This window comes from Anas platyrhynchos, chromosome 12, assembly GCF_047663525.1.
Source record: "Anas platyrhynchos isolate ZD024472 breed Pekin duck chromosome 12, IASCAAS_PekinDuck_T2T, whole genome shotgun sequence".
NCBI lineage: Eukaryota > Metazoa > Chordata > Aves > Anseriformes > Anatidae > Anas > Anas platyrhynchos.
The window spans coordinates 18,022,772-18,050,486 of record NC_092598.1 but is presented as its reverse complement, the minus strand read 5'-3'; the positions used below and the strand labels follow the sequence as shown (position 1 = coordinate 18,050,486).

The following is a 27,715-nucleotide window of genomic DNA, read 5'->3' as shown; positions in this document are numbered from 1 at the left end:
CCCGAGGCCTTTTAAGTTTCTTGGTGAAGCTGTTTTGCAGATTCCTTCTAATGGCGGTAGCGGCAGAGGCTCCACCGGCACCGCAGGGGTAGGAAACAGCCGTACGGCATCAATCCAGGATTTCCTGTCTGAAATTTAGGCTTCACATCTAAAACACAATGCACACACAACGTCTGTACGGCCGAGGAAACATGAGATGCTTGCCATACATTTATTATCTTCCTGGGGAAATGATATAGAGGACAAAAGAGACTATGTTTACTCCCTCCCCAGCTGCTTTTACAATCTAATAATTTATTTCTCCTGGACATAAATTTCAGATTTAAACGAAATCCCTGAAACCTAAAGATGCCACATGGTAGAGGCTAGGGCAGTATTTCTTCCTATTTTGGAGACAGAGTATTTAATGCATTGCTCTGTTAACCAGTAGCCTTAAATTTCTGGGGAAAAAAGGAGACAATTAGACTGTGGCAGACCCTAGATGCAAATACAGGCAACTGATTACTGCCTTCATACACAGAGTTAAAAATATCTGGTTATTGAAAATGATTTTCGCAGTCCATTGGGGCTTATCTAGGTTTGGGCTGAGATGTTTATTTTTTCTGCGGCAGCCGTACTGGGGGATTCTTTTACAACGTTTCCTTACACTGTAGCCATACATCATTCACATCTCTGCAAACTGACTGCCTTCCTATGATGCAAGAAACCTCTGCAATTAGAAAAACAACCATCTCCTCTTTGAGGAAAATAAAGCAAAATAAATAAAATACTTATCCAAACCGAGTCAGCAGGTAAGACAGCAGTGTTCTTGAGGCAAATGCAAAAATCCAGGCTATAAATTTGTGTTAACTGTTACAAATATATCCATCTGTTCACAGACTAACTAGTGACTGAAACTGATGAATCCACTGAAAGGTAATTTTCAAGTCTACTAGCGTCTGTCCTCTTTTAGTAATAAAGTAAATGCTTTTCAGTAACTGTGCTGCTTTTGAATGCCAATTTCCATTTAAGTAGGCTTTGGTTTTGGCTCTCTCCACAATAAATAAATAAATAAAATAGTAAATACCTTTTCTTTCCAAAGGTCAAACTAAGCTTTTAAAGAACAAGCAACATTTCAGCAAGCCAGAGAGGACAAAACTCCAATCAGATAAATGGTGTGTGTAACGATTGAGAGCCACGGCTGCCTCGGCTTTCTTGAATGGGCTGCAGGATAGAATTTGGCACAAACAGCCTGATGTTGAAGCTTACATCTCTTTTACTGCAGACAAGAAATTCACTAAAATATATAAATAATGAATGTGGCTAGGGATCTCTGCTGGTACTACTGCCGGTTCTGCAAGATGCAGGAGCAGAATCATAGGCTGCTCCATGTTTTTGTTATTAGAGAATCCTTGTTCTCCGACAATAAACACAGAATATTTTAACTGAAATGGCTTCTGCAGCACATACAATATAAGTTTCAGCTCTCTGAAAGTGCCAGCAAATTGCAGAAAGATAAGTTACAAAGACATACCTAATTTGCTGTGATGAATTGTGTGCATGCTTCAGTGATCAAAACTGCAGCTGAGACCTATTATATTTAATGATCTAGACATTTCTTGTGAAAACACTCAGGCATATACTGTTATGTCTGGACAAGCATCCCCATTTTGCTCTAGCAGCAAGCAAATGAAGAAACCGAACTTTTAAGAGCATGCTGTACACCACCTTGGCTGAGCTGCTTAAGACAGAGGCTGATCGAGCTCCACGGTTTTCCTTAAATAACGCTTGTGCTCTGCCCTTTCCAATGCAGCATCCCTGCTCCTTTGAAAACTGAAGTCAGTTCCTTTGGACGATAGCGACACTCACAGGAGGAAACAGAGCTAATCCCTGCTCAGAACCCAAACTACGCTCCCCAGCAGCTACTACAGCACAAGAAAATCAAAGTGCCTGCGTTAGAGATCTCTCCCCATCAGTGAATACAAAGACACATTGTGACAAGACTTTTGTGTGCGTGTGCAGGGGATTCTTTTCTTTGCCTACACACTGCAGAAATATTATTTCTATTATAAGGACCGTGCCCAGCCTGGAAAGGCATGTGCTGCTGAGCCTGATGGCGGGAGGGCTGAGCAACGGTACCTGGCTCTGCCGTCCCCAAGGACGCCGCGGCCGCGCAGCCAGCTGTGCTGATGGGCACGCTCGCAGCCCCGCAGCTTGCGGCCCCTTTGCTCTTGGCTCCAGGCAGAGCAGAAGGAAACAAGGCTTTCTGCCACCTTCCTATGGGGATAAGAATCTCCCCTTATGAACACACGAAGGACTGCTGAATAGAAGGTCTGAGGTTTCCTGAGCTCTCAGTGTGGCTCCTCCAATATTTTCCTGCATGGATCTGGGTACATTGTTCGACTGCAGCCTTTCCAAATTGGTAAAAACAACCTCAGAAAGAGTGCTGGTATGGTTAATTCATTGACAGTTGTAAAAAAAAATAAAAAAATAAAAAAAAAAAACCACCAAAAAAACAAAAAGCAAAACCACCACACACACACAACAACACAAAGCAACAACAAAGAATAGAAAAACAAACAAACAAAAAAAGCAGATCTAGAGAGAGAAACCACACGGAGTATTCTTGCAACCACACATCCAAGAGCTCATTTTCTCCCTCCCTGGTCAGTTTGAATGGTTTTCTATCATTCATTGTTCAGCAAAATGGAGCAAAACACATCTTGTGCGTTTGACTCCAGAAATAAGGCTTCCAAAGTGCTATTTCATTCACCTGAGAAGCTGCTAAATACTATCACAGTGGTTATTTGTGATAGTGTGGTAAGGAGTGAAGAAAAGGTATTTGCTAATTGTTGACATAACAAAATTAATTTTCCATCCCTAAACTTTTTCTCATCTCTCCTGTGAGCTCTGATGCAATGTTACTGACTGGCACTGCTGAAATGCCAACTTGCATTTCTCATCCTTAATTTCTCTCTAAATGTCATTAGTAATTGTTATTGCCAGACCAGAGAGTGCAATCTGGTCTTTCCGAAAGAAAATCTATTTCTCATTTCTTCTGCCGTGCTTCCTCCTTTCGGCTAAGGATGGATGTCTTACATAGCCCATGCATCCCGTTTCCAATAGGACGGGACTGCGTTAGTGTTTCTGAGGTAAAACATTGCTGCTTTATTTATTTATACAGAGAATTCAAGAATCTTTATTAATACCAAATCGTGTATTGAGAGCAGTCAGTGTTTTTGAAAGCTGTGCTGTCAAGACAAGTCTTAACTGAGTAAAGCCAACAAATGCAGGACAGAAGCATCCTTTAACATGCACCTACTAACTCCTCTCTTGTTTTCTCCATGAATTTCCATGTTTTGGCAGTTAATCATGTTATAAAGGTTTCCCCTTTGTATTTGACATATTGTGTGTTTTTTCTCTTTCTGCCACGTGGAAAAACCAAACCTTCACCCAGGATGTGTGAACCGGTCAGGATTAACGTGTCACCCACAAGTGGAAGTGGTTTCCACGGCTGGGTGTGGTGGGGAGGTTGGGCAGCTGTGCTCGGGGGGAAACCTGCCAGTGCAAGAGGTGGGGTCCTCGCACACCGTTACCCCACACCAGTGACTGGCACAGCTACGTGCAGTGCCCACAGAATGTGGTCTCCAGTACTTGGGGCGAGCAGCACCTCGGCACTCAGCTCAGCCTCGGGAGGGACGGTGTCTGCCAGGACAGACCCTCACAGGGGCTCTCCAGAACCAGCGCACCCTACACACGTCTGCATTGTTTTGTAGTGTACGTAGAGTAATCGGTTCAGAACTAGGCTGTGTTTCCGTATCCACTAACTAAAGGCATCTTAGCTCAGAATAAACAGACATTTGGACATTTCCAGCCAGGAATTGTGCTTTCAATAAACACAATTGATGCATATACATTGTCTCTTGGCGGCTTACACTCCCGCCCATCTGTTGGGATGGCACGGTGCCTACGCAAAAGTTGGTTGGACCCTTGCCCTAGGGCATAGATGACAGGCACCGGCGGGTTTAGCTGGGCAGCCTGAGCAGCAAATCCAAGCGCCATCCCTGCTGTAGGAAGCCCCTTCTGTGTGCCAGCGCTGCCACATTGGAACGCCATGCCTCCTTACACTTGGTCACACATGTTGACACTTGGGTGCGCTTAAGTGCATTAATGACTCAAACGATGCCTTTCACCTGGCTCCCTTTTTTTCCACCCCCCCAACTCCGCAGCACCGCGGGGTTTTCTGCACTTGTTAATGCCAAGTTGCACACACTTTGTTAGCCAGGGCTGGCCACAGAACAGCGTTAATGGGGTAAGAAATGAAGGAGGGTTTTTTTGTTGTTATGGGACAGGCTGCTCGTATTTCCAAGTGTCGTCTCCAGTGGGTCTTTGTAGACTGGAGAGATCTCTCTGTGCCTTGCTAAGACACCTCAGAGATGACAAAAATGCAGCTATGTATTGATCAGAATTTTCATTTCAAATGAAAAAAAAAAAAAATAAATGCTGCACCTCATCACCGTGGCAAACGCAGGGCAATTTGGGGTTTCTGCACCACCCTCCCCCAAAGCAGGAGAGGCCAAGCAGCCTGGCTGTGCCAGGGCACCCCCACCCAGAGGGGCAGGAGCCGCCGCCTCCCTTTGTGCTGGGAAAGGAGGCGCTGCCAAGTGCAGGGCGCTGTGTTAGTGCCCCCCCTGCTTTCACACACAGCGTTCACCTCGCTGGGAGTCAGGCCCAGGACAAAACCTCAGCCCCAGCTCCTGCACAGCCCCAGAAGCATTCCCACGTAGTCTGCAAGGACACTTCCAGCTTTGCTCATCAGATAGCCTGCTCCTAACCCCAAATCCATACGCAGCCATATGGACCTCCTCCGCTGGTTTTAAACACACGTACTGAGAGCCAGGGACCTGAGAGGCAAAATTCTTCATCGCTGCGACACGAGAGCAGAGGTAAAACTTCTGGTTTCACAGTCCATAAAGAACGCTCAGGCAGACAGACTCAACATGATGGGTATGTGCCTACAGCACTTTTAATTTTTAATTATTGTTAGTTATAATTATCTGACTGCGTCTGAATGAAACCCAGCAATATGGCTGGAATAGATTGTGGTATTCTCGTAATTTATTAGCTTTGTAACTACTAATAATTAAAATTTAACAATACTCTAAGCACCATAGCAACATTTTTTGAGAAACACTAGCCAAATCTGCTCAAATAACTGACTAGACCATTTTCAGGATTTTAAAAGGAGGAAAAACACTATATAGAGATGTGTGTGTATGTGTATGTATTTAAAATGCAGAGATGTAAATTCTGTTCAAAAGAAAAAATGGATTTTTACTTACAGAAAATTAATTCTGCACATAATTTTGTTGATACTTCATATGAAACCCAGAGCTCATGGTTTATTTCTAGCAAGAGGCTTCTGTGCTTAACATCTAAGTCATGCACAGTCAGCCACGCAGGGTTAGGTAAGTGACTTTCAGAGACAGATGCATGTTAGGTTCTGTTTGTCCTGCCATCCTCCCCTATCCCCAGGGAAAAATATTTTCTGCAACTTCATCAGAGTACCACAGATTTGCATTTCTCTCACTGACTTCATGGACACTTAAGCCCAGAAGCACTGAGATATTTCAGGGTCTTGCAAGCTCATTGGGCTGTTTGCAAGAAACATTTTACTCCTATTTAAGTAAGCTTTCCTCATACCTCCAGCAAGTAGGTGAAGCCCATTTTTCAAGTAGGAGCTGGAGACATTAGCCACCAAGTGAGTTTGAATAGCTGGGTCCAGACCCAAGACCTCATTGGTCTCTCCTCTGTGCTCCAACCACTGTTGGTAAACTGAGCCCTGTGGCCATGCCCGGCTGCAGAAGGGCCATGTACAAGCCCAGGGGCTCTCCTGCTCCCCACTTGCTACAGAGGACACCGCAGCATGGCCCAAGGACCGTCGGTGTGAGAGGCTGGAGTTGTTGCTCCTTCTGGCCCCATCAGCAGTCCTGCCAGGGAAGCCACCTCAATGTCCCCGTCAGGACACAGAGCGCCCTGTGGTGCATCACTACGGTGCCCTGCTTTCCTGGGCAGGATACAGAGCTCCAGAGCAGACTCATCTAACATCAAGCTGACATTAAAAGCAGACTTTAAAAAGAAAACCTGCTTAGGGCTTGATCTGCTGTAATCAGCGGAAAGAATCCCAAGGACTTTGATGTGGACCAAATCAAGCCCCTGGAGGACGTTCATGGTAAATCATTATTAATATAATGAGTGCAATTTCTGTGCAGCAGCTCATGCCTGTTTATAGATATATGAAAATTGCCAGCTTTTCACATAAAACAAAATGAGGAAGGAGACAGACCACGGTGTTAACCAATGAGCCATAGTAGCCACTCTCCTTTTGATACACGTACATTTAAAGAACCTGGGCACTTGAAATGACAGCAAATTCCTCCAGTGAAGCTCCCTTAATTCAGTAGCTTGACATATCTCCAAATCTGAGCAGAAGAGAAAGCCCTTTATTCATAGCAGGCAATAAAACACCTGAACACCTGTGCTAGGAAAGACCTGGCAGGTACCCTGCTCCCTCGGTACCTGGATTATTTGCGCATTGTTTATTGTATCCCTTGCCTTAGTTTTCATCAATTGTAATCATTTAGAAGGAAACGGTATGATTAACAGTACACAAGCAAACAGCAGGAATTAATCCTTTAAATGCAAATACTTCATTGGTGATGTGATGGCTCCCCGGAAAAAGCAGTGGCAAAAGAGTACCTATGAAAAATCCTCCTAAAGTTTCTTTAAAAAAAATAAACAATAATAATAACTGTTCAGTCACAATTTGCTCAACATAATTCTCAATGCAAGTGATCAAGCAGATGCATTGCTCAGCCGTGAATAATGCCACAAACATAATTCTCAGCACCCATTACGTACCATGATTTCTGACCCATCTCTGGAGTGGGCAGAGCTCCCTACTGCACTTTACATAGTAAAACCCCAAATCTCAGTTGTCAAAGAGCTGGTTCACCCCCCTGTGTGCCATGGTGGCTTCAGCTGCCTGGTGGCAGGCAGTCAGCTCCTGCCCAGTCCCACAGAGAGAGCTCGGTTTCAAAGGGATCCTTCTGCCCTACCTGCGAGGGACCCCCCAGAGCCCACCTCTCCGCTTGTTTCAGTAAGCACACTTCAGCAGGAGGAATGAAATGCCACAGCCTTGATGTATTATGAATTAGGTATAAATTTACTTTTTTTTTTCCAGGGTATTTTCATCATATTCATGGATGTCAGTCTCTGCAAACAGGATGTGAGGAACGAGGAGCTGCTTGCCTCTCCTCCCCTGCCCTAAGGGCACGCTGGGTTATCACACGTACCATTTCCACTGTGCTTCATACTTAACCGTGCCGTGTTTTGTTTCCTCATTTCCAGCGAGGTAACATAACCAGTTAAATAACTTCTGTTTTCTTTTCCTCTGGCAGTATCAGCATAACCTCACTGACTCATCACTCCAGATTCACACCAGAATTTCCACAGCTTATTAAGCCAGCCCTATTCCTCCCAGCTTCCTTAAGCTGTGGTTTTATGGCTCCATCAGACAGCGCAAACAAAGCATAAACACTTTCTAAAACACAACTGCTAGTTCACAAATGAAGAGAGGGCTTGAGAGTTTTAACAGCGTTATGCTGCTGAAGCAGGATTTGCCCCAAGCACTAAGCTGCACGTTCAGAGTAGCGACCTTTTTCCATCACATGGCACACATATGGCCTTCTTAACATGCATTATGTTCAAGGTAACTGTTCAAAGAGATGTTTACAAGTCAACAGGGCTAATTCCTAGCCCAAGACATCTCTAGAAGTTGCCTTTTCCTGCTTTGCATGTAATTTTCTCCACCCTCTTTTTCCTTTTTTTCCTTTTTTTTTTTTTTTTTTTTTTTATGAGCATACCTCTTAATTTCTTCATGAAATATTTGAATGCCCTTCTTCCCCTTCCCAGAAGTATTTTCAGTGGTTTCATTTAAAACATGCAGAAGTAAACAAGGCATAGGTTCATATTTTGACTAAAAAGGAATAGTTGTTGTTTTACACCACTGGGAAAGCAAGATCAGAACTGAAGAGTCAAATCCATCCAGCAGAACCATTTGATGGACGGTGATTTTCCCACCTAAGAACAGTTGCACTATTAAGGTTTATGCACATCTAACTAGCAACTGAACAACTGGCTCACTAAAATAATACTGGGTCTTCCTTACTTAACAAAAATATCATGCACAGTTGAGGAATCTGGAACAGATAGCTTGCAAATCAGTAACTGGAGAGATAATCATGCAACTCAGACTGGATCAAGAGTCTTGAGCGTTTCTAACTGATTTTTGCACAAATTGTGTCCTCATTGGCTCAGGTATCTGATTTAATAAAATCCCTGGCATCAAGTAAACACCTTTTCGAGTCAGCCCTGAAATAAGGACTGAAACTCTGCAGCTAAGTATTGAATTTTCATTCAGCCAACACCATTCAAAGCGACTTGTGTAATTATTATAAGCAGAGAAATTTTAAACACACGCCAATCCTGCATGAAAACTGGAAAATTATAATTACAATTTATCTGATTAAGGCTGCTATTTGCAGCAATTTTGCAATGCACAGCACTTCAGAATTGAAACACTATGTAATTAAAACTGTTAATTGCAAAAAAAAAAAAAAAAAAAAGGCCACTGTTAAGACTATAATTTAACAAGGTTCTCTTTATTTGACCATCGGATTGTAAAGGTTAATGCAGTGGCCTAGGAAGCCAGTACACCTATTTTAATTGTGCTGGCATCTTGACCAAACACCACTTTAAAGGAAAAATGGGAGGAAAACTCAGAGCTGGCTTTGCAAGCCACTGCTGCCTTCATAAAACATTCGTAGTGACAACACACAAACCAAAATCTGCTGACTTTATTAAAATATTAACAAGGTATAGTTAAAACTTTTGTACACTTATGCAAATCAGGTTGCTAGAACAAGGGAAAGAAGAGATTCCCCTGGGAGACAAAAAAATAAAATCAACAAAGTGAAAAGATCAACCATCCTTCCACAGCGTGACAGCACGACACAAGAGGCAGCAGCTTGGGAATTCAGCAAGATAAATAAAAACCCTCCAAAGTTTAAGTAAATCATGGTTTATAAAGCTAATAGATTTAAATGAGGCATACGGTACCACCCTATAAAAATCCTGCATTTGCCAGCAGACAGCAGCAGTGTTTTTGTGGCAGTGCTGCGCAGGTAAACACTCCTGACAAGGAAGGCCAGGGCAGCAACCTCCCTGCGAGCCCTGTGAAAGCTGCAGCTCAGCAGCCCATTTCCCTGGGAGGCAGCACGCCCACAGGACCTGGCTCTGCTGCTGGAGCAGCACAAAGTTAATGCCCCACAGAGGCTGTAGCATCTAAGGGTTTAGCATCAAAGTATCAGTGTGATTTAAAACCCAGCCTCACGAGCGGGGCTCCGAAGTGATCCCTGGGGCCAGGACCCCAAGAGCAGCTCCAGCAGCACATCCCAATCAGGGTCTGGTCCCTGCAAAACGCTCGCTGCAGCCAGGAATGCAGGACAAGCACCAGCTTTGCAGGGGCTAAGCTGAAGGGACTGTAGCCCCCTAGGAAAGCAAGACATGATGCCTGGTTTACACAAGCTGCTGCTTATTAAAGTGCTATTGCCTTGGTGGAGCCTCTAACGAAGCATTGTGTTCAGCTGCACCAATGCTTTGCTCTTGTACCTAGGTGGGGAAAATTCCTTTACATGTGACTTAGCAGCAAGGAAGGGGAGGGGGCAGCCTACCATTTGCTTAGTCTTTGTATGTTAATCAGTCCCTCAATTATTAATAGAGAAAAAGAAATTATTTACAAGGTGTTTGACGTAGACATGTCAGGAAGTAGCAACTCTACTGTCAAGAGAAATACTCAAAGAATCATGATATCTGTCTTGTCTTATTTATTTATTCCAACCATGCTCTGAGACCCTTCTCTCCTGATAGCACCCAGGGCGGCAGAAGGCAGCTGAGAGACTGTTTAAGAGCAGGAGCAGAGACCATACTGGGGCTCTGCACTTTTTCTAAACACTGCACAAGGGTGATGGTTGCACACAGACAAATCAAAGGCTTTAGCTTTGCTTTTACTCCTGTTGCAAACATACCTGAAGCTCTGTTTGAAAGAAGAACTTCTGTGGGCACTGGGAACAGTCATAGATTTTATCTTCCTGTCCATGGACTGCAAAGATGTGCTGCTGCAGTTTATTTGCCTGTACAAAAACTGAAATAACATAGAACAATTAGTTAGGATTGCTTCATATAACACTTCCCATCCTGAACTACACTTTTTGATTTCAAAGACTCTAGAAAATCCAAGGATATCAGCCAGAGAAGTGCCAATACACTTGGTTCAGCAGAATTTCCTTACAAGTAGTCAATTTAGAGTCTCCAGGCTGGCAGTCAGCTTACTTCTAACAGACTCTAAATCCTGTATGGATTTTTGATATTTCACATAAAGCTAACACTGTCCACGGATGACTGGAAGAACTCAATCATCAGACTGAGGAGAGGACGTCACCGCTCCTGCAGGGAGCCCTGGGCCCACGGCAGGTGCGTTGGATGCATTTTTAATGCAGGACAACTGGGCCAGGAGAGGCCTTGGTGGCTGGTCTGGAAGATGCGTGCCCAGAACAGCATTTCTGGCAGACACCAGGCACGTGAACCTGAAAGGGCAGACTGTCACAAATTTTAGACCTTCTAAATGGGCTGTCCTTTCAGTATTAAAAATTAAAAAAAAATTACAAATATTACACATATAACAACATATACGTTATGATTTTGAATTGACCACTATCCTGACTTCAAGTGAAGTGCAGGACACTGAACTCCAGCTTTAGCTGGTTAAAAACATCTTGTTTAATTTTTGTCTTATCTTACATGACTGTTCAGTGGTATATGAGAAAAGCTTCTTCAGCAGAATTAAAGACATGCAGTCAAAGAGTTACATTAAGGCATGTTTCAGGAAAGGAAAAATTAACTCCAAGCCCGCAAAAAGCAGGCTCTCAAACTGTGGGCCAAATCCTAAGGAAATGCAGGAGCTGACCTGCGGCCCCTTGCTGACACCTCCTCCACAGCCAGACGTGTGTGAGAATCATCTCTAAGCAGTTAGATGGTAACTATTTGGAAACTTATTGAAAAGTTTGTAAAAGGCACCCTTAAAATGCATCCTGCAGATCCATTAAGCAAGCTCACCCAACATGACTTGCACTGGTGAGACAGCTGAAAATGAACCATGGGGAAGGACACAGAGCAGGCACTCAGATAGGCACTGTTAGGAAAGGAGCTGGAAATGCTCCAAGATGAGCAAGCTGGCCCTAAAGAAATCTTTGAGAGAGGAGTTGTCAGAACTAACTGTTGTGTGGTTTGATCTTATGAGCCATTACTCATGTGAGGCTCACCACTGGCCTCAGACAGAGCCCTCACTCAGGTGCAGGAGGGCTGGCAAGCACAGGTCCATGCCTTGCAAGTTGCGTGCTTGGAGACCCATCTCCCCTTCCGAGCACAAGGTGCAGGTTGTAAGGCTTCTCATCGCAAGCAGCAACGCAGAGCCTGCTGCGTTTGGGCAGCGCTGCACGGTGTCAAACACCCAGTGCTGCTGGTTTAGACAGGGGCTATTTTGAACATTTCCAAGCACAGTATTTCTCTTCCTGAGAAAAGGCATACTGTATTTTACAAATCCCCTGAGTGTCATTTCTGGATCAAGCCATGCACACTGAGGCTTGTCTCGGTCTCCCTGTCTTACCTGTGAAACAAACAGGGCATTTGAATGTGCCTCCCATCCCCTCAAAGCTGTGCTCAATCAGGTGACACAGGAGCTTTGCCGGAGAGTCAAACATCTGGTTACACAGCTTGCACTCATGATTGATGCCTTCCTCTGCAAGGTTCAAATGATACAACTTGTTAGTGACACAGCACATTAGCGTCTGGGATGCAGCAGCCAGCGAGAAACGCCGGTGCCGGTGCGCGCAACGTCGAGGACCCGCAGCCATCGCCGTGGCCCCGCTGCGAGAGCCAGCTGAGCCACTCGTGTGAAGCGCTCAGGTGAGCAGCACCAAGTCACATCTGGGGCCCCAAGTCACTTGGTCATTTAGGGACACTCATTTTCAGCCGGGATGGAAGCGGGGCTGGGATCAAGCCGCCAGCAGCCTGCACACCTGGCCGGGCTCCTGACGGCACCGTGCCGCTCCTCCTCACGTCCTGCCACAGAGGAAGGACATCGCTGCGCTGGGTATGAATTACTGAGCTCTCCCACAGCATTTAAAGCCTGAGTTCAACCACCACCACTGAAAGCAGGCTGCCTCACCTCTGCACATACACAGAGGAGGAGGAAACTATGGGAGAAGAGCAGGAGCCCAGACCAGTGTCAGCCTTGATTTTCCCCCTCTCAACTTCTTCCAAGGTGCAGATAGACCATTACAGGGATTTAAACGTCATTTTAAAGCATAATTTCCATATCACGTATCTTAAGCTTTATTCATTCTTAAGCATTTACTTTCTAGCTGAACATAAATAACAACAATTATTATTTTGTAAGATGGCATGTTTCTCTGTTTACCCACTTCCATATTTTTGGCCTTTTTTTGAGGTATTGAAGCCATATTAAGTCAATTTCCACAATAAACATGAAAGAAACCTTTTGGTTTGCTTGAAATGAGGGAGGAGTAGAAATTTAGAAAACAGGTTTATAATACATATTTAATATATAACAGTAAACATCTACATTTTAAAGATTTTGCAGATGTTTTTTGCAAATACTTCCTCAAAACATCTTCCCTTCATTATGGCAGCACACATGAAATTGTCATGAACACATATCTTGAAAACTAAACCGTCTTTTGATTTACATGCAGCTTTGTTTTTACACTTTCAAACCTCACTAACTTCAATTTTTAGTTCTAAGATGCCTAAGAACTGACTGCATTACACAGTGAGTTGCTCTCTTGCAGACAATGTGGGATCTTGCAAACAACGTGAGCCTCCAAAAGCACAGTCTTTACTTACAAACATTTTAAATTAGTTTTAAAGCGGTCAGACAGAGGGAAATTATTTTCTTATAAGGTTTTTGGTACTCCCAGGGTCTCAGAGCCCTTTTGCAAGGTGGGCAGGTGAGCACTAGCGCTCCAGGACCAGGACAGGCAAACAGAGAGCTCTGGAGCAGCAGCTCGGTGGCTGCCACGTCTGCAGCGAGGGGCAATGCCCAGGGCACGCGTGGCTGGATGGGTGCTCCATACAGGTGCTCTGCATGGGGCAGCAGGAAAAACAGAATTATTATTAATAATAATAATAATAATAATTTTAAAAAATTGCACAGAGCAGGTGGTGAGCTGCCCACACTGCCCCATGGCTGGGAAACCTGAGTGGTGCAGGGGAGGCGGTGAGTGGGGTGGGGAGAGGCAACCGGGTGGGCTGGGAGGGGGGGAGGGAGGGAAAAGGGAAAGAGAGGGAAGAGTCAGGAGCAGAAAGAGGAAAGTGCTGACAGTGCCACAGCAGCAGCTCCCCCAGCAAACTGGGCAGCCGTGGCTGGGCACTGGGATAGCTGTAGGACACAGCGAGGTTTGCAACCCTCTGTGTGGGCACCCCGCACGGACGGGCATATTGTCCTCTCTGAAGCACGGGTTTCCAACCTGGCCCTCTCCCCAGCTGTGGTGTAAGGCTGCCTTCCTGGATCAGGCCCTCGCCTGAAAAGTTTTGGCCTCGTGCAGCCCTTCCCATCTGCTCCGGAGGGACGGAAAGCAGGGGGAGGGATCCGCGCCTCGCGCTGAGCATCCCGAGCATGCCCAGCACACAGCTGCTACGGCAGCCGCGCACTGCAATAAACTTGGAGAGGACAAAGCAGATACTGGGGGAATGGAACAAATTCCTTCTGCGAGTAAATCAGAGAAATCATGTTTGACATTAATTTTCTACTCTCCACATACTGGGTATTTGGAAAACAGTGATTCATGTACAGCCCGTGGTCCTGTGTGAGCACGTGTGTTCATAAATACGGACAGACACATACTGCTGATTAGGAGACTGCTCCTTTTGCAGCCTAAATACCTACAATTTCAGTAAAATTAAAAAAGTAGAACAATATTCAGCATTTCCATTGAAGTATATTTTTACAGTCTTGGTATGTTTAATTAGGTAACAGAGATTGTGTATTTTCTTGGCTGATCCCTGCAGTATTTTAAATAGTTAAACCCATAACAAACAAACTAAAACTCGAATGAAAAATAATAAAACATAATGGGTTCCTGCAGATCTGGAAATTTATCCCACTCGAGGCAAGACCTTTTGATTTGCAAATCCACTTCTGAATTATAAGGCCTTCTCCTCACCGGTGGGGGTTTTTATTCCACTCCCACAGGAGTCCATTATGTATTTCTTGTGTCTATAAAACCATCCAGGAAGAAAAAAGGGGGAAAAAAGTACCATGGTTAGCATGACAAACGCTTCTCTTTTCATGCATGTGTATTCAAAATATGAAAATGCCCAAAGATATAGATAGAATTGCTGCTATAATCACTCTCTTCTCCGTGGCATTTTACAGCATATTATTTTACACAGCAACACGGTGCATGTGTAGGGGTACTCAGTCACCTTTGGAGAATAACTTTCCTGAATTATATCCGATGCTATAGGCGCGCGCGGGGCGGCTCTTTGACAATGCAGCACACCAGCCAACGCTCCAGTCGACCACGTGGCGCCGGGCGGCAGGAACACAAAACATATAATCATTTCCCTCATTTTTATTCCTTTTTTTTTTTTTTTAATATGACAGGCATCTATGAGAGACCTACATAACTCAAGTGAATTATGCAGCCCCTCTCATTTGTAAAGTAAAATGCAGATTTTCACAGCTCGCTGTGCTAGATCTTCTCCCATTTCTCCATAAGTGTATCTGTGCGGGGATCAATTGATTTTAACACTAAACGAGCAATGCACAGCAAACAAGAATCTTGGGTTTCTTGCCTTTTTTTTTTCCCGAGCTGAAAATAATAAGCATTAATTTTACACTTCATTTCTCAAAAAAATAATAGGATGTGCTCCTGTTTAAAACAAGCAGGCCTGCTGGATTCTGTCAGGCTGAAACTATGTCAGGCCAAAAGAGGAACAGAGCGCTTTGTGTAAAAGTATCATGGGGAGATGATAGTATCCTGTAATGTTTTCAGTACCTACTTTTGTCTCCAAAAGCATTTGATCCCTGGCAGACACATACTTATTTCCATACTGGTCTTGAGGGAAGCCAGTAGGAACGAGAGCTGATTATCTGAATCCTGAAGGTGAAACCTGGGTGGTGCCCACTGATGTCAAAGGCAGGCATTTGTATAAATGTTGAGGTACATAATTTACTGCCTGTTAGCGAGGATTAGGGGGCTGCGCAGCCCTGGCTGAACTGCAGCGGTGAAGCACGCCGCTCATTGTTTGCAAGTTCAAATGCATTTGCAGCATAGTTTTAAATGTGTTGATAGGGTGCTTGGTAGCACTTACGCTCTCATCCTGCCCGTTTTAGTGGGAATGTGCTTCTCCATAAAGCTGTTTGTGCTGCAGCGATGTGCATTTAATACATATTACAATCAGCCTCTGAGCCTCTAAGAGAACTGATGCTGGCAGCCTCCTGGCGAGGATGCAGTATAATTAATAATGCTGTATTAAACCCGTGTACTGTATCAGCTGCATTTCTAATTATAACTATATTAATGGCAATATAAAACGATGCATTAACACTGTCATGTACCGACATGTTATCAACCCAAAGACAAACTTGAACTGGAGCAATAAAAATGGAATTGTCTTCATCGTTAGTTAAAACTTCAACTTGATTTAATAAAGCAAAATTTTCCCTTATAATCACAATAGTCCCAATTTGAGATAGTGTGTAGGGCAATTTGATGCTCGCTCCCCACAACGTGTGCATCCCGTAGCACTGCTCCCCAAAGCAGCATATTGCTACCTCGCTGCAGCAAATTAAGGCAGTAAAAGGGAACGTCTTTGCTGTACTGAGATGTACACATCCATGAGTTAACCACACTTTTAATGAACTTTGAAAATCTGTAATTCAGGGTAACAAAGCATTAACATCATGTTCACAGAGCACCTTCTCTTGTCCATTACATCATAAATCTGGTAGAAATAAACGGGCCATGTAAGGGGTGCTCTAATTATAATAGAAATAAATACAAATTGGAACGAACGTAGGGAAATAAAACGAAGACTGCATGAAACTGTTCTGTTTATGCAATTCATTCCCCGGTAAATAAGGAAGCAAAGGTTAAAATTTATAGCAGGGGAAAATCAGGAGCTTCCCCAGCTTTTCTTCCTTCTGGCTGCGGAGGAGCGAGGGGCTGGGGCTGAGGACGACAGTGATGGACACCCCTCTGGAACAAAGCCTGCGGGAGAGCCGGCTGGCAGCGCCGCACTGCTGGCTTCACTGCAACCCACCCCAGGGTGAAGGCAAAGCCCAGGGCTGAGCCCAAGCTGGGAGCGCCGCAGGGGGACGGCGCGTTCGCAGCGCTTTGGGTGGGAACAGGGCGATGCCGTGCAGACGGCATCCCTTCGTTGCCGCTGTTGTCTGAGGCCCTGTCCCGCTGTTAGGACCGCATCGCTCCGGTGCGTTTTTGTAATTAATCCCGCAGGACGGAGCCGAGCCCTTCCCTGGCCGGCGGCACAGCCGCGGTGCGGCACGGCTCCCCGCTGCTCGGGCGGCCCCGGCGGTGAAAGGCAGCGGATTGATGGCGTGGCAGCAGAAATGTCACCTGGGGAGCTGGGTGCCGTCCTCCCAGGGATGCTGGAGGTCAGTTACCATGGAAACGCCGAATGAGCTCAACCTTGTAACTGACCCTTATCTTTTTTTGATCTGTGGCCCACTTGGGACCTTGGCTGGAAATCAACTGGAAAATAATCTGGTCACATATCAGAAAGAGAACTATTTATACTTATTTATCCAGGTAGAGCTCATATCTGCCTTTGACGCCTGCCCGACGAAGGACTCCCATCACCTGCCCACAGCACGAAACGCCACGCCAAAGCCCCGGCCGGCCCAAAGCATGGCCACGAGCTGCCACGCACAGCCGTGCCCTGGGCCCCGCTGATACACTGCCAGCGTCCTGCCTTGCTCGCAGCCCGCACGAGCCCCCCAACTGGCCCGCGTGGATAAGCATCCACCTGCACCCCTTCTTGGAGGGTTTAATATTTTATGTTGGTATCTGCTCCTCATATTCTTGTGTGCTTTATCTCTCCGCTGAAATATGATTCTGCTTTGAAATATATTTATATGATCTAGAATGGCACAACGCTGATGTCTTTTATGAGCTGAAGATTGTTTAATAAAATCTTGCATTCCTGCCTCGTCCTTATGACAATTTTACTATTATAAGTTTTCAAGGGATATGAGAGCTGTCCACCGTGGTTAGAAACATCATTTTAATGAAAAATGATAACACAGGGACTTTGGTTCTTCTGGAAGCTATGGAAGGCAAACCAACAAAAATGCCGAGTGTTCCAAACATGCATTTGCTTTTGGGTGAGACTCACTAAAATCCATCCTCCTCTTCACAGCTTTCCGGCGGATGGTCAGCCCTGCCGGTGGACTGACGAAGCAAAGGGGCTGCCCCGCTCCCCAGCTTTTCCCCAGGGGAAAAGGATTTGGGGATTCTGGGGAGATTTAGGAGACATGAGCTCCTGGCAAGTTCCACTGGTGCTGGAGCAGCACCGATGGGTTTCTGGTAACCCAACTGCAACGCTTCTGGTGATGCACATGCTATACGTGGCTGTGGCATCTTTTTCAGGTACTCTTTTTTTCAGACTAAATTAGCCCTACCGCACAACGGGCTTTAAACTCTCTTCATCATCTCAGGGGGCCTCCAGCTCAAAATATGCAGAATTAGATGCCAAATTATTTATAAGGTAGCTTGTGAGTTCACTGCCTCCAGTGCATGTCACCACACTGCAATATTAAAATGACCATTAAGAAGAAGCACGGTCCCAGAGGGACTCGGGATGAGGTTGTGTGGAGTTTCCCACCAGGACGAGGGCAGCTTTCTGCCTGCTGCTCCAGCGCCTGCTCCGCGACGACACGGGGGAGGCTGAATGGCAGCCACAGAAGATGGGCCTGCCAAGCCCATCCTCATCAGCTTAATTTTCAGTTTACAATAAAAATAAAGTCTGAAAGTTCAAAGGAGTTCATGAAGCTATGCATCATCTGTCTGCTGGCTGCAGAGTCCCAGAGGGACCCTGCCTGCATGGCTTTATTTTAGATGTAGATATTAATCGGAGAAACTGCATAAAGATCATTTATAGAAACACGCTACACTTTAGCACAGAAACTTCACACTCTATCAGCCTTTCTGTGAAAACACATTTTTTTTTAATAGCTTATATTAAAACTCCTCGTGGATCGAAGTCTGGTAATTCTGGCTCTTCCCTCACAAAAGTTCTTTAAGGAGTAACTCCAATGGCTTCCATGGAAATGCGGAATCTGTACAAGGAAAGAAAAGCACACCTTCCTCGAGCATGCAAGCCCATACACATACACGCAGAATGAGCTTGGATGAAGCTAACGAACCCATAAGAACAGCTAAAGGTGAATAAAAACACCACGCTTGTACGCTTCCCATGCAACTCGACCCTGGCCATGTATTCTGGTGTTAGGATATGTTGACAGCTGTAATATCTCAGGTTTAGTGTCAGTACCTGGTGACACCGAAGTACTGTCCCTGAGCCCAGCCCATGCCCATAGCCCATTTCCTGTGCTGGCATCCCTCGTGCCACCGCGTCGCTCAATAAACCTCCGTGCCCTGCTCCAAGTCCTGGTCTCTTCTCTTGCCTTGCAGCAGCTCCCTGCATTGCTGCACACCAGGAGTATGTCTGTCCTCTGATCCTATCGACAATATCACATCAAAGAGCTCAATACAGACAAACAGGAGTAACCAGTATCCACTTGGCATCTATTCTTGTGAAATTAAAAATTAAAATTAAACCATCGTTACACTCATATTAAACATCCCACTGGAATATGCCAAGTGCTTTTAGAACATGCACAGCTTTAAGCCGAGTTTCAGTGGGGGTGAAGCCCGTGCCACTGGATTCACAGGCCTGGCACGTTGCACAGCCTCAGCACCAGGGCCACCAGAGCCGCAGGGTGCCCCCACACCACCAGACCCAGACCTGCTGTCCCTGCATGCATCAACTGTGGCGGCAAGGAGGCCACCAGAGCTTGAGCAAGGACAGCCAGAGGCAAAGCCTCCACCCCTGTGGCTCAGGCTCGGCGGTGTACGGGAGAGCAGTGCCTGAGCCCACACCGGGGGTCCCGGGGGGCTCCGAGCCCCATGGTACCCGTCCTGGCTGCTGGGCGTGCGAGGCGCACTCGCACTCGAAATACGTGAGCTCCCTCTGATGTGTGGCACTGATCTCCAGATTAAAGTTTCCCAAGTATACACCGACATGATAGACTATAACTCTATTGTGTAGCTAATCATCAGATGACTGGTTTCTAATAGTCTATCATTAACGTGACGGGCAGGCTACAAGCCAGGTGTTGTCGACGACACTCAGCAACACACGGGCTCTGACAAAGCCTTAAACCACTTCCATGACGGCATCAGGGAAGCAGAAAAAAAATGGTAAAAATGAGGGATTAAAAACACAACGCATAACAAAATGAAAACACTTTGAAATGTATGGTTTAACTGAGAAACACGCTTTCAAGCATCAACTTATGATAAACACCATACCTTTCTGTTGGTTGGGCTAGAGTTACGGTAACTCCTGCTACCCTTGCTCTGGTTGGTGCTGTGCCCAAACAGCTGCCATTAGCACAGCTGTTGGGGAAACAACACGGTGGGCATAGAAGTTACAAATGCGAGTGGAAACCAACTTCGAGCATTACTTCTGTTGCTCATCTCCAAACAGTTTTGGAGCTTGGTGAATGCTGCACTTCTGTTGCTTTGGGGCAGTTTGTACACTCCCATTCGGGTTAAACAAATACATCTCTTTTATATACAAATTTCCATTCTTTTATTTTTAAGAAACATTACCACTGGGCAAAAGCCTCTAGTAAAAAAGCAACCTGTTACAGCGTTGTTATCAGCTTCCTGACAAAAACTCTTCCTCACAATGCATGCGGACAAGCCAAACAATGGAAACATCTTTCAGCTTTTTCTTGGTGGGAGAGAAAACCACGACAGCCACGTAGCCATCTGGGCACGACCACTCAGCAGAACTGCCCTGCAGCGTGCCAGTTCCCAGGAGGGCTGCACCCACCTCGCAGCCCACCCCAGCCAGGCTCCGGTCCTCTGGTGCCTGCCTCACCCCGCTCCCTCTCCCCGCTGCCAGGAAGGGAGCTGGGGGCGCAAAGCAGCTATCAGAGATGGAAATGAGATGCCATTGCCACCAGAAAAACCATGGGTGACTAAATAAGGTCTGTCTGGCTCAGATAGGTGACTGATTTTGCATGGCATGAATATCTCTCAAAGCTCATTGAGTGCAAATATGCCCAAAAGAATGAAAAAACTATCAGACATTTTAAGTCAGGAATCCTAAGGTGCAGTAACGCATGATATTCCTTACGGCAGTCACAAAGAATCTGCATGAAAACAAGAAAATACCTTAAGCACCTCTGCATGATGCAGACACATTCTCATACTATGGAAAAATTCGTCAGCGAACGCACCGAGCGTCCTCATTGATGTTGATGGGATTTGCTTGATTAACACCCCCCCAGTCCAAGGGGAAAACATCCCCTGCAGGATCCTCACCCCGAATACGAGGAGCTGTAACCCCACAACCTTTGGGAAGAGATCTGAGTGCCGAACAAGGACACTGCCCAGCACACGCTGTCATTTTACTCTCGGTGGCACACATCTAACACACAGCTTGTGATCCTGATACTCAAAGCCTGACCCCAGACAGCACCACCCTTACATCTGTACTTTGGGGGTGAGCCAGCCCGCCTGCACCCCTCGTGCCCAAGCGGCTGGCTCTGTTCAGCAAAGGACCCGGAGAGCGGCAGTGGGACACAGCCGGCTGCCTGCACGCATCCTGCACGGCACGGCCAGAGACCTGCAACCAGACCCCAACCTCCAAGCACTCTGGGGCTGCCTTTGTCAACAAATCCCTTTCTGCTTTATTATGCGAGCAGTTCAGGCACATGGCTGCTGGCAGACACGCTGCCACTGAACAGGACAGCCAGCTTGGTTTTATTTAATTTTTAGAAACACATTTTCTTCATTTGATGTGTCATTGGCTTTTTAATGCATTGAGGAAAGCCATGTGCAAACTTTTATGCTCCAAAGACAGGCTCCAAGGAACATATGAGGGCTGTGACAGAAAACTTAGTCTAAGACGGGAGGAAAGTCTGCATTTTTGCTCAGAGAAGGGGAACTGGACGTGCTGAGCCTATGACGGTGCTACCTCCTCCAGCCGTGGGAAGCACGAGCGTAGCAGCACATCGCCAAGGAAATGACATCCAGAGGCTCTGACAGCTCATTAACAGTGGGACTCCTGCAAGGCTGAATTTGCTTAAACTCACCCAGATCTCAGGCTGGTGGCTTTGTACAGCTTCGCGGGTCCTCTGCCACTCTGCTCCTTCCCAGAAGTTACATTAAACCAAAAAAATAACAAAAAACAACTAACAAACCCTCCACACAGAAACCGTATGCCAATACCAACAGCAGGCTGTGTGCGGTGCCAGCCAGGAGGGCACCTCCAGGAATGGGCACAGAAATGGAGAAATGGGCCGGAGCTTGGGCAGGAGGGGCTGAGGTTATGTGGAATGGCCCAAAGGTGCAGCAGGACTGCACAGAGAAGGGCCTGATGTGCATTCGCGCAACTGGAAACAGATTTAGGAGTTTGCACCTAATAAGCCCAGATGAGAAGCAGTGTATTACACCGCACTGCTAAAGTTACTAAGGAAGAGTGAAAAATGAGAGGAAAAATCAAGCTGCTTTTCAGCTGCTCCCTCAAATAAAATAAGATCCTAAATCAAGCTGTCATGGAGTCCCTGTATGAACCAAAAAGAAGGATACAATAAAGGTCTGCTAGAGACCTGCTACCCACTATTTTATTCTTCATTTTTCTTGTGGGTTCTTACTTTAAGCTCCAATTCAATGATCCGCACTAAGAAGTCGGCATTTGCTACCGTCACCCCAGAGAGGGAGCGAAGATACAATCGTATATATGCAAAATAGGTACAAACTCTGATAACAATACCTTGCCTGTAGGCAAAAATTGACTTTTTAAATGGCAGCCACTATAATAATGCTAGCCTAAGACCCCACCCTTGCACAAATTTCCTCTGCTTAGTAAAAAACAAGTCACACAATGAAAGGAAAGATGAGAAATTTGGGTAGTGACAACGACAGCATGGGGACCATTTTAGGCGAAAGGACAAAAAAGACAAACCCCACCTGAGGCCACAGAGCCCAGCTCCTCCCTGGGGTGCTCTGGAAGGCCTGGCCAGCCCCAGCAGGCGGCGGGCACCGTGCTGAGGCCACCCCTGTTGTGACAGTGGCCACTCCTCTGTCACAGTGCCGCGCTCTGTGGTGGCACAGCTCGTCCCGGGGAGCCGCGCGGCACGCACAACCGTTGAATCTTTGCAGCTAGATGAGCATCAATTATGCATTGTATCAAAAAATGAAATGCTAGAGCATGGAGCAGGCAATTCAAAGAAGCAGCATGAGCAAAGCAAGTGCCAAAGAAAGGAAAAATATGTCCAAAACTGTCACAGAGCACTCGACAACTTTTCATGTGACACCATCAATCGCCTCTCCTCGCGAAGTTCTTGAATACTTGGGAAGAGATTACAGAAATATTCAAAGATACAATATTTGTATTTTGAATGTTAATTTGACACAAAGGAGTGTGCATGAGGGAATGTTTATAATCAGCACTCCAATAAACTCACAAATGACTCTAGTATTTTATAAGCTTGTTAGAAACAAATCACTCCCTTAGCTTATATTTACTTACTGATGAATCATAAAAGGCCTCAATACACAAAGAGTAAATTCAAAAATGTTTTCCTCTTGTTTTATCTTCTATGACAATACTGAAACCCTCTTGTTCAGGCTGTGAATCCCATCCATGCCCCTCCTGGTTTTATGGCTAAATATCGATTTCTCCATTGGAGCTGAGGTGATTTTGAACCCCGGTTCCTGCCCCCAGACCCCCTGTAAAACAGCTGCCCTGAGCTGGAGCTGAGCTGAACCAGCTGGAGCTGCCTCCCAGCCTCGTGCTGCCTGGAGAGGGGCAGTGGGGGCACATCCACTCGGGGATGCTCGCACAGAGATGAAGCTCGGCCCTCGGAACAGGAGAACACACACACCGCCTTCCAGAGAAAGGCGAAGAAAGCAAAGCAAAAGTGCACAGGAAGAGATCCTGCAGTATCCTTACAAGCCTGCAAGGGTCCTGAGCAACTGTAGGAACTGCAAAACTCATCCACTGCTCCAGTTGGTTCGCAGAGGCACCAGCCAGGTGTTAAGGCAGTACAGGTCCCTGTCACCTCCAAAACATCCTGCACGTCCCAGCTGTGCAGCACCCCTGTAAGAGGCCGTGGCTGAACCCCGCTTTTAGGGTGTTTAAAAACACCGCGGTGCTTTGACACGACACAAGCCACGCTGCAGCGCACACCCTCACACCCGCACCTTCCACACGCGCTGTTACACACCAGCTCATCCCAGTATCGCCCCAGTTGTGGGCACAGGAGTCTGGGACAAGCCACCTACTGCTGGCAGGAGCTGTGCCATGGTACGAGGCGCGACACAAAGCCAGGCCTTGGAAGTACTGCCCCAGAGGTCAGCGTGCTCTGTGCGTTACCAGCAAGCAGCACGAACCGAGGGAAACGAGTTGGCAGAACGACACCTCGTTCTTCTAATGTAACTAAGTGCCGCGCGCGGTAATGGGAGGGGTGGGGATACTCAGCTTTATGCTCTTATTTGCTGGAAAGAAGGAATATGGGGACATTCCAACACGCGTTGTTACTTAATGTACAGTTAAGCATTACACAAACATTTTATTGTGGTCTGTAAATATGATCTATCTCCAGTAGCTGAAAACTCACACACTGCATTCCAGCGTAAGCGCTCGCGGTAGACACAAAAGCAGTGACTTTGCAGAAGGCAGCGTAACGTAAGCTTCTATTCTACACGGCCCGGCTGCTTCCTGCACAAACAAACGCATCTTCACCATCCTGTGAAGGAGAACCAAACTTCTTCGGGCCGAGCTGGCTGACCACAGATCGGCTTTTTAGCTGTGTTAAGATGCTCAAGCTAATAACCACGGCCAGGCTGACCTGTGCCACCAGCCCGCTGCTGCTGCCAGGACGAGGCTGCGAGCTCAGGGGTGACGAGGGGAGCTGGTGGCCGCTCACCCAGCTCCCTGCTATCCGCGGGATGCCACAAACCACTGCAGCATTTCAGAACACACCAACAAAGGTTTCCTGAATCCACACAGCCCCACGCTGTTATTAAACACGATTCGGGCATGTATTGAGCTGAGTCGATTAATTGTTAGGAGCACGCAGTCCGTACAGCTCAGAACTCACTCTGCCAGAGCACCTTACAAGGTGCTTTTATTCTTATAAATTCTAATGGCAGCCACAAGAATAATACTGGCTTTAAAGAGTGCACGAGCCACAAAGCATTGTGCCGGAATTTACTAAGAAGTGAAGAGTTGACAGGCGGCACACCCAAAACCCACTAATCTAGGCAGGGAGGACCCAGTGCTGCCAAAGCATGGGCAGGCAGCTCTCGGGCAGCAGCTCTGCCAGCCTTCACCGGCCGTGGCAGCGGGGGTACCTCTGCTCACAGGGCATTTGCAGCATGCCTGCATGCCCAGCGCTGAGCCCAGGGACTGCACTACCATACCAGTTCTTTACATACCCCATGCCGGGGGTGTGGGGGATCAGTGTTCACAGGTGACGATCCCTGACGTGCCAGCCCGCAGAGAGGGCACAGGGTGAGCACCAACCACTTCAACAAACTTTGCATCCCAAACGGCGTCAGGAAAAAACATACGGTTTCTTGGAGAGGAAGAGAATGACTATGACAGATGTACACATGGGCATCCGAAACACAAGGCAGGAAGTGAACAGCTACAGGAAAACCCACACAGGACATGCCCGGGGTTCTCAAGGAAAACACAGACAAGGCACCTCCGTACTGCTCAGCCTGAAGTCACTCGGATTTTTACTATGGCAGTGAGGTTGCAATTTTAACCTTCTAACTCTGCTGTGATTTTATTATAAAAGAAACACAAATCCGAGGAGGAAAGTCACATCACGAAGAAAACAGAAAAGTATGTTTGAAGGTGGGGAACAGAGTCAATAGTCTTAGTGACAGTACAAAAGGTACATGGGTTTTCAATTTTATCTGAAGCGTCCCAAGCACACTGACCTCCTGGATACGTTTCTGGGATATCCATTTAGTTTTGAAAGCTTCTGTGGAGAAAATAAGCTCCTTACAAAAATGAAGTGTGAGGAAGCAACATTTCTGTTACTCGTTTTCAGTAAATACATGAAATTTGTGAGACCAGTTTGGAAGTTCAGTAAGAACTGTAATAAGTAATAGGCACAGGTGAGTTATCACTGCTCGTTAATGAGAGTCAGATGTGTTTCTCGTGATCACCATGTCTGCGATCAGGTGAGAAGCAGTAGCCAGTTTTAAGGCAAATGACACAATAGGAAAATGTCTAGTGCACCAAGATTTTATACTAAATACTTCTGCAAAGACTGCCTGTACCAGAAATTGCTTCCTCAAAGGACAGTTCGGTTTCATGCGGTCAGTTATTTTCGGCACTGCGTCCGATGGAGCAGACTCACCTGTGCTTGGCAGCCACCATGATCGAGTGACAACCCAGGCACCTCAGCAGTTCTCACAGTAAAATCGCTGGGGTAATTAATGCACGCAGACAGCGATGCTCCTGCAATATCACTCCTCTTCCACAAACACAACGTTTGCACACCCAGCACAGCACTCCTGTCCTCCCACATCTCTCCCCCCTGCCTGTGGCAGGAACACGTACCGTGGGCAGACGCACCCAGTGTAGGCCCAGCACCCCACGTCTCGTCTGGGTGCACCCTGTGGCAGAGGCCTGGTGCCTGCAGCTGCGAGCAGCCGGGACAGCCCAGGTCAGGGCACCAGGACACCTCAGGAGGTGCTGAGCAGCCCCTGCCTCTGCCCCGGGAGCGGGGACATGGTCGGGTCGCTGCCCGCCACCAGGCCCTCACCTCCTGAGGCAGATGGAGCAGCGGGAGGCTGTGGCTGTGGCCGAGCCAGGACAGGGTGCCCTGGGCGAGCCGTCACTGCTGCTCATGCCCATTGTTCCCAGACAATGCGCTTTGAATACTCTTGTTTCCAGGAACGACAACAAGCCACAACAATGCTGCAGCAGCTGGCCGGACACGCGGGCCCAGGCCAGGTGGACTCGGAGGCGCTGCTGGCGGCCCCGCGCCGCCTCTGAGGAAGGAAGCCGGGCCCGCGGCTCTCAGCCGCTGCCAGCCCCCAGTGACTGGCAGACACCTGGGGCACGAGCCGTGACAACACCAGGGCCTCCAGCAGGCGCCTTGCCGGGCCTCAGCGCTGCCGGCAGCCCCGCAGCCCCCTGCTGCAGGCACAGGTGGCCCAGGCCGGGGCTTTGGCAGCGACATGAAAAGCTGATCTAGAGCAAACTCGAAATTGGCGACACCGTTTATGCTGTGACTTGTGTACTAGAAACCAGCAATAGTACCTGCTCCTGTTACATGCACATGAAATCAGAGGAGCTGCTCCTCTTCTATCTCCTTGCAGCACTAAATTGTTTATTTTTCTGGTACATTCGCCTGTGCCACGCTGGGGTTACCCTGGCGCTCTCCCTTGTCCGCGCTGCTGCGGTGTTTTGTCCATGGGGACACGAGTGGCAGCCAGTGCCCGTGGCAAGCCTCACACCGCGTGTCCGACGCCAGGAGCGGGTGTGAGCCCAAGAGCTGCAGCCCTAATCATTAGAGGGTCTTTACCGCAGGCTCATGTGTGCGGAGTTTAAGTAGCTAGCGAGGATTTAAAGTGCTTTTATTGTACTACTTGGTTTCCTTTTTGATTTTCAAAACAAAGGGTGTATTAATCAATAGATTTTTTTTTAATTAATTATCAACATCATCGAGCCAAGCTCTCCAGTGCCTGCCCGAGTCCTCTTCAATCTCAGAGCAGAATCTGCCATCTCTTCACCATCCGTAAAGGCTAGTGGTTTGCAGCCTTAAAACACTATTAAAATCAATTCAGTTGGTGTCAAAAGCTCTCCTTCTTTTTGCACCCACCAGTACGGCTGTAGTATTCATCAGATTTTACCACCAGGATTAATGTTATAAAATGTCACTTGCTACAGTAAAATTTATCAACGTTATTATATACCATAGAAACTGCCACCACAGACAAATGCACTACATTAAAATTTTGTCTAGAGCTCCCTAGAGGAAACATTTGCTGCAATTTGTATAACAGTTTATATATTTATGCTATTTAATGGTACAAAGCAATAATTATGACTTCATTCACTGATAAGCAACAGCATTATATAAATCAGACGCGGATTTAGAACATGCCAGCTTTGTCACTGGCCTACTACTTGTAAATTATGTTGCTGTTAAAAAAAAAAAAAATCTAAGCAAATATGAGTTAGCAGCAGGAAGCTAATAATGTGCCTCCAGCTGTTCCAGTTAACCTGCAAATGTGGCCATCTGCAC

The 27,715-nt window shown here is 46.7% G+C and overlaps 1 protein-coding gene across 8 annotated transcripts in view; it reads right to left on the bottom strand.

Annotated features, from left to right (window-relative positions):
• The window catches only part of ZNF423 (zinc finger protein 423), a 209,438-nt gene that overhangs the window by 10,841 nt on the left and 170,882 nt on the right, over positions 1 to 27,715 (bottom strand). For all 8 annotated transcript variants that reach the window (XM_027467192.3, XM_072043759.1, XM_072043760.1 and 5 more), the window contains 2 exons: positions 11,765 to 11,896; positions 10,128 to 10,243 (listed from right to left, as the gene is read on the bottom strand). In XM_027467192.3, the coding sequence (XP_027322993.2) occupies positions 10,128 to 10,243; positions 11,765 to 11,896 (248 nt within the window). The remainder of the gene's footprint in view (positions 1 to 10,127; positions 10,244 to 11,764; positions 11,897 to 27,715) is intronic.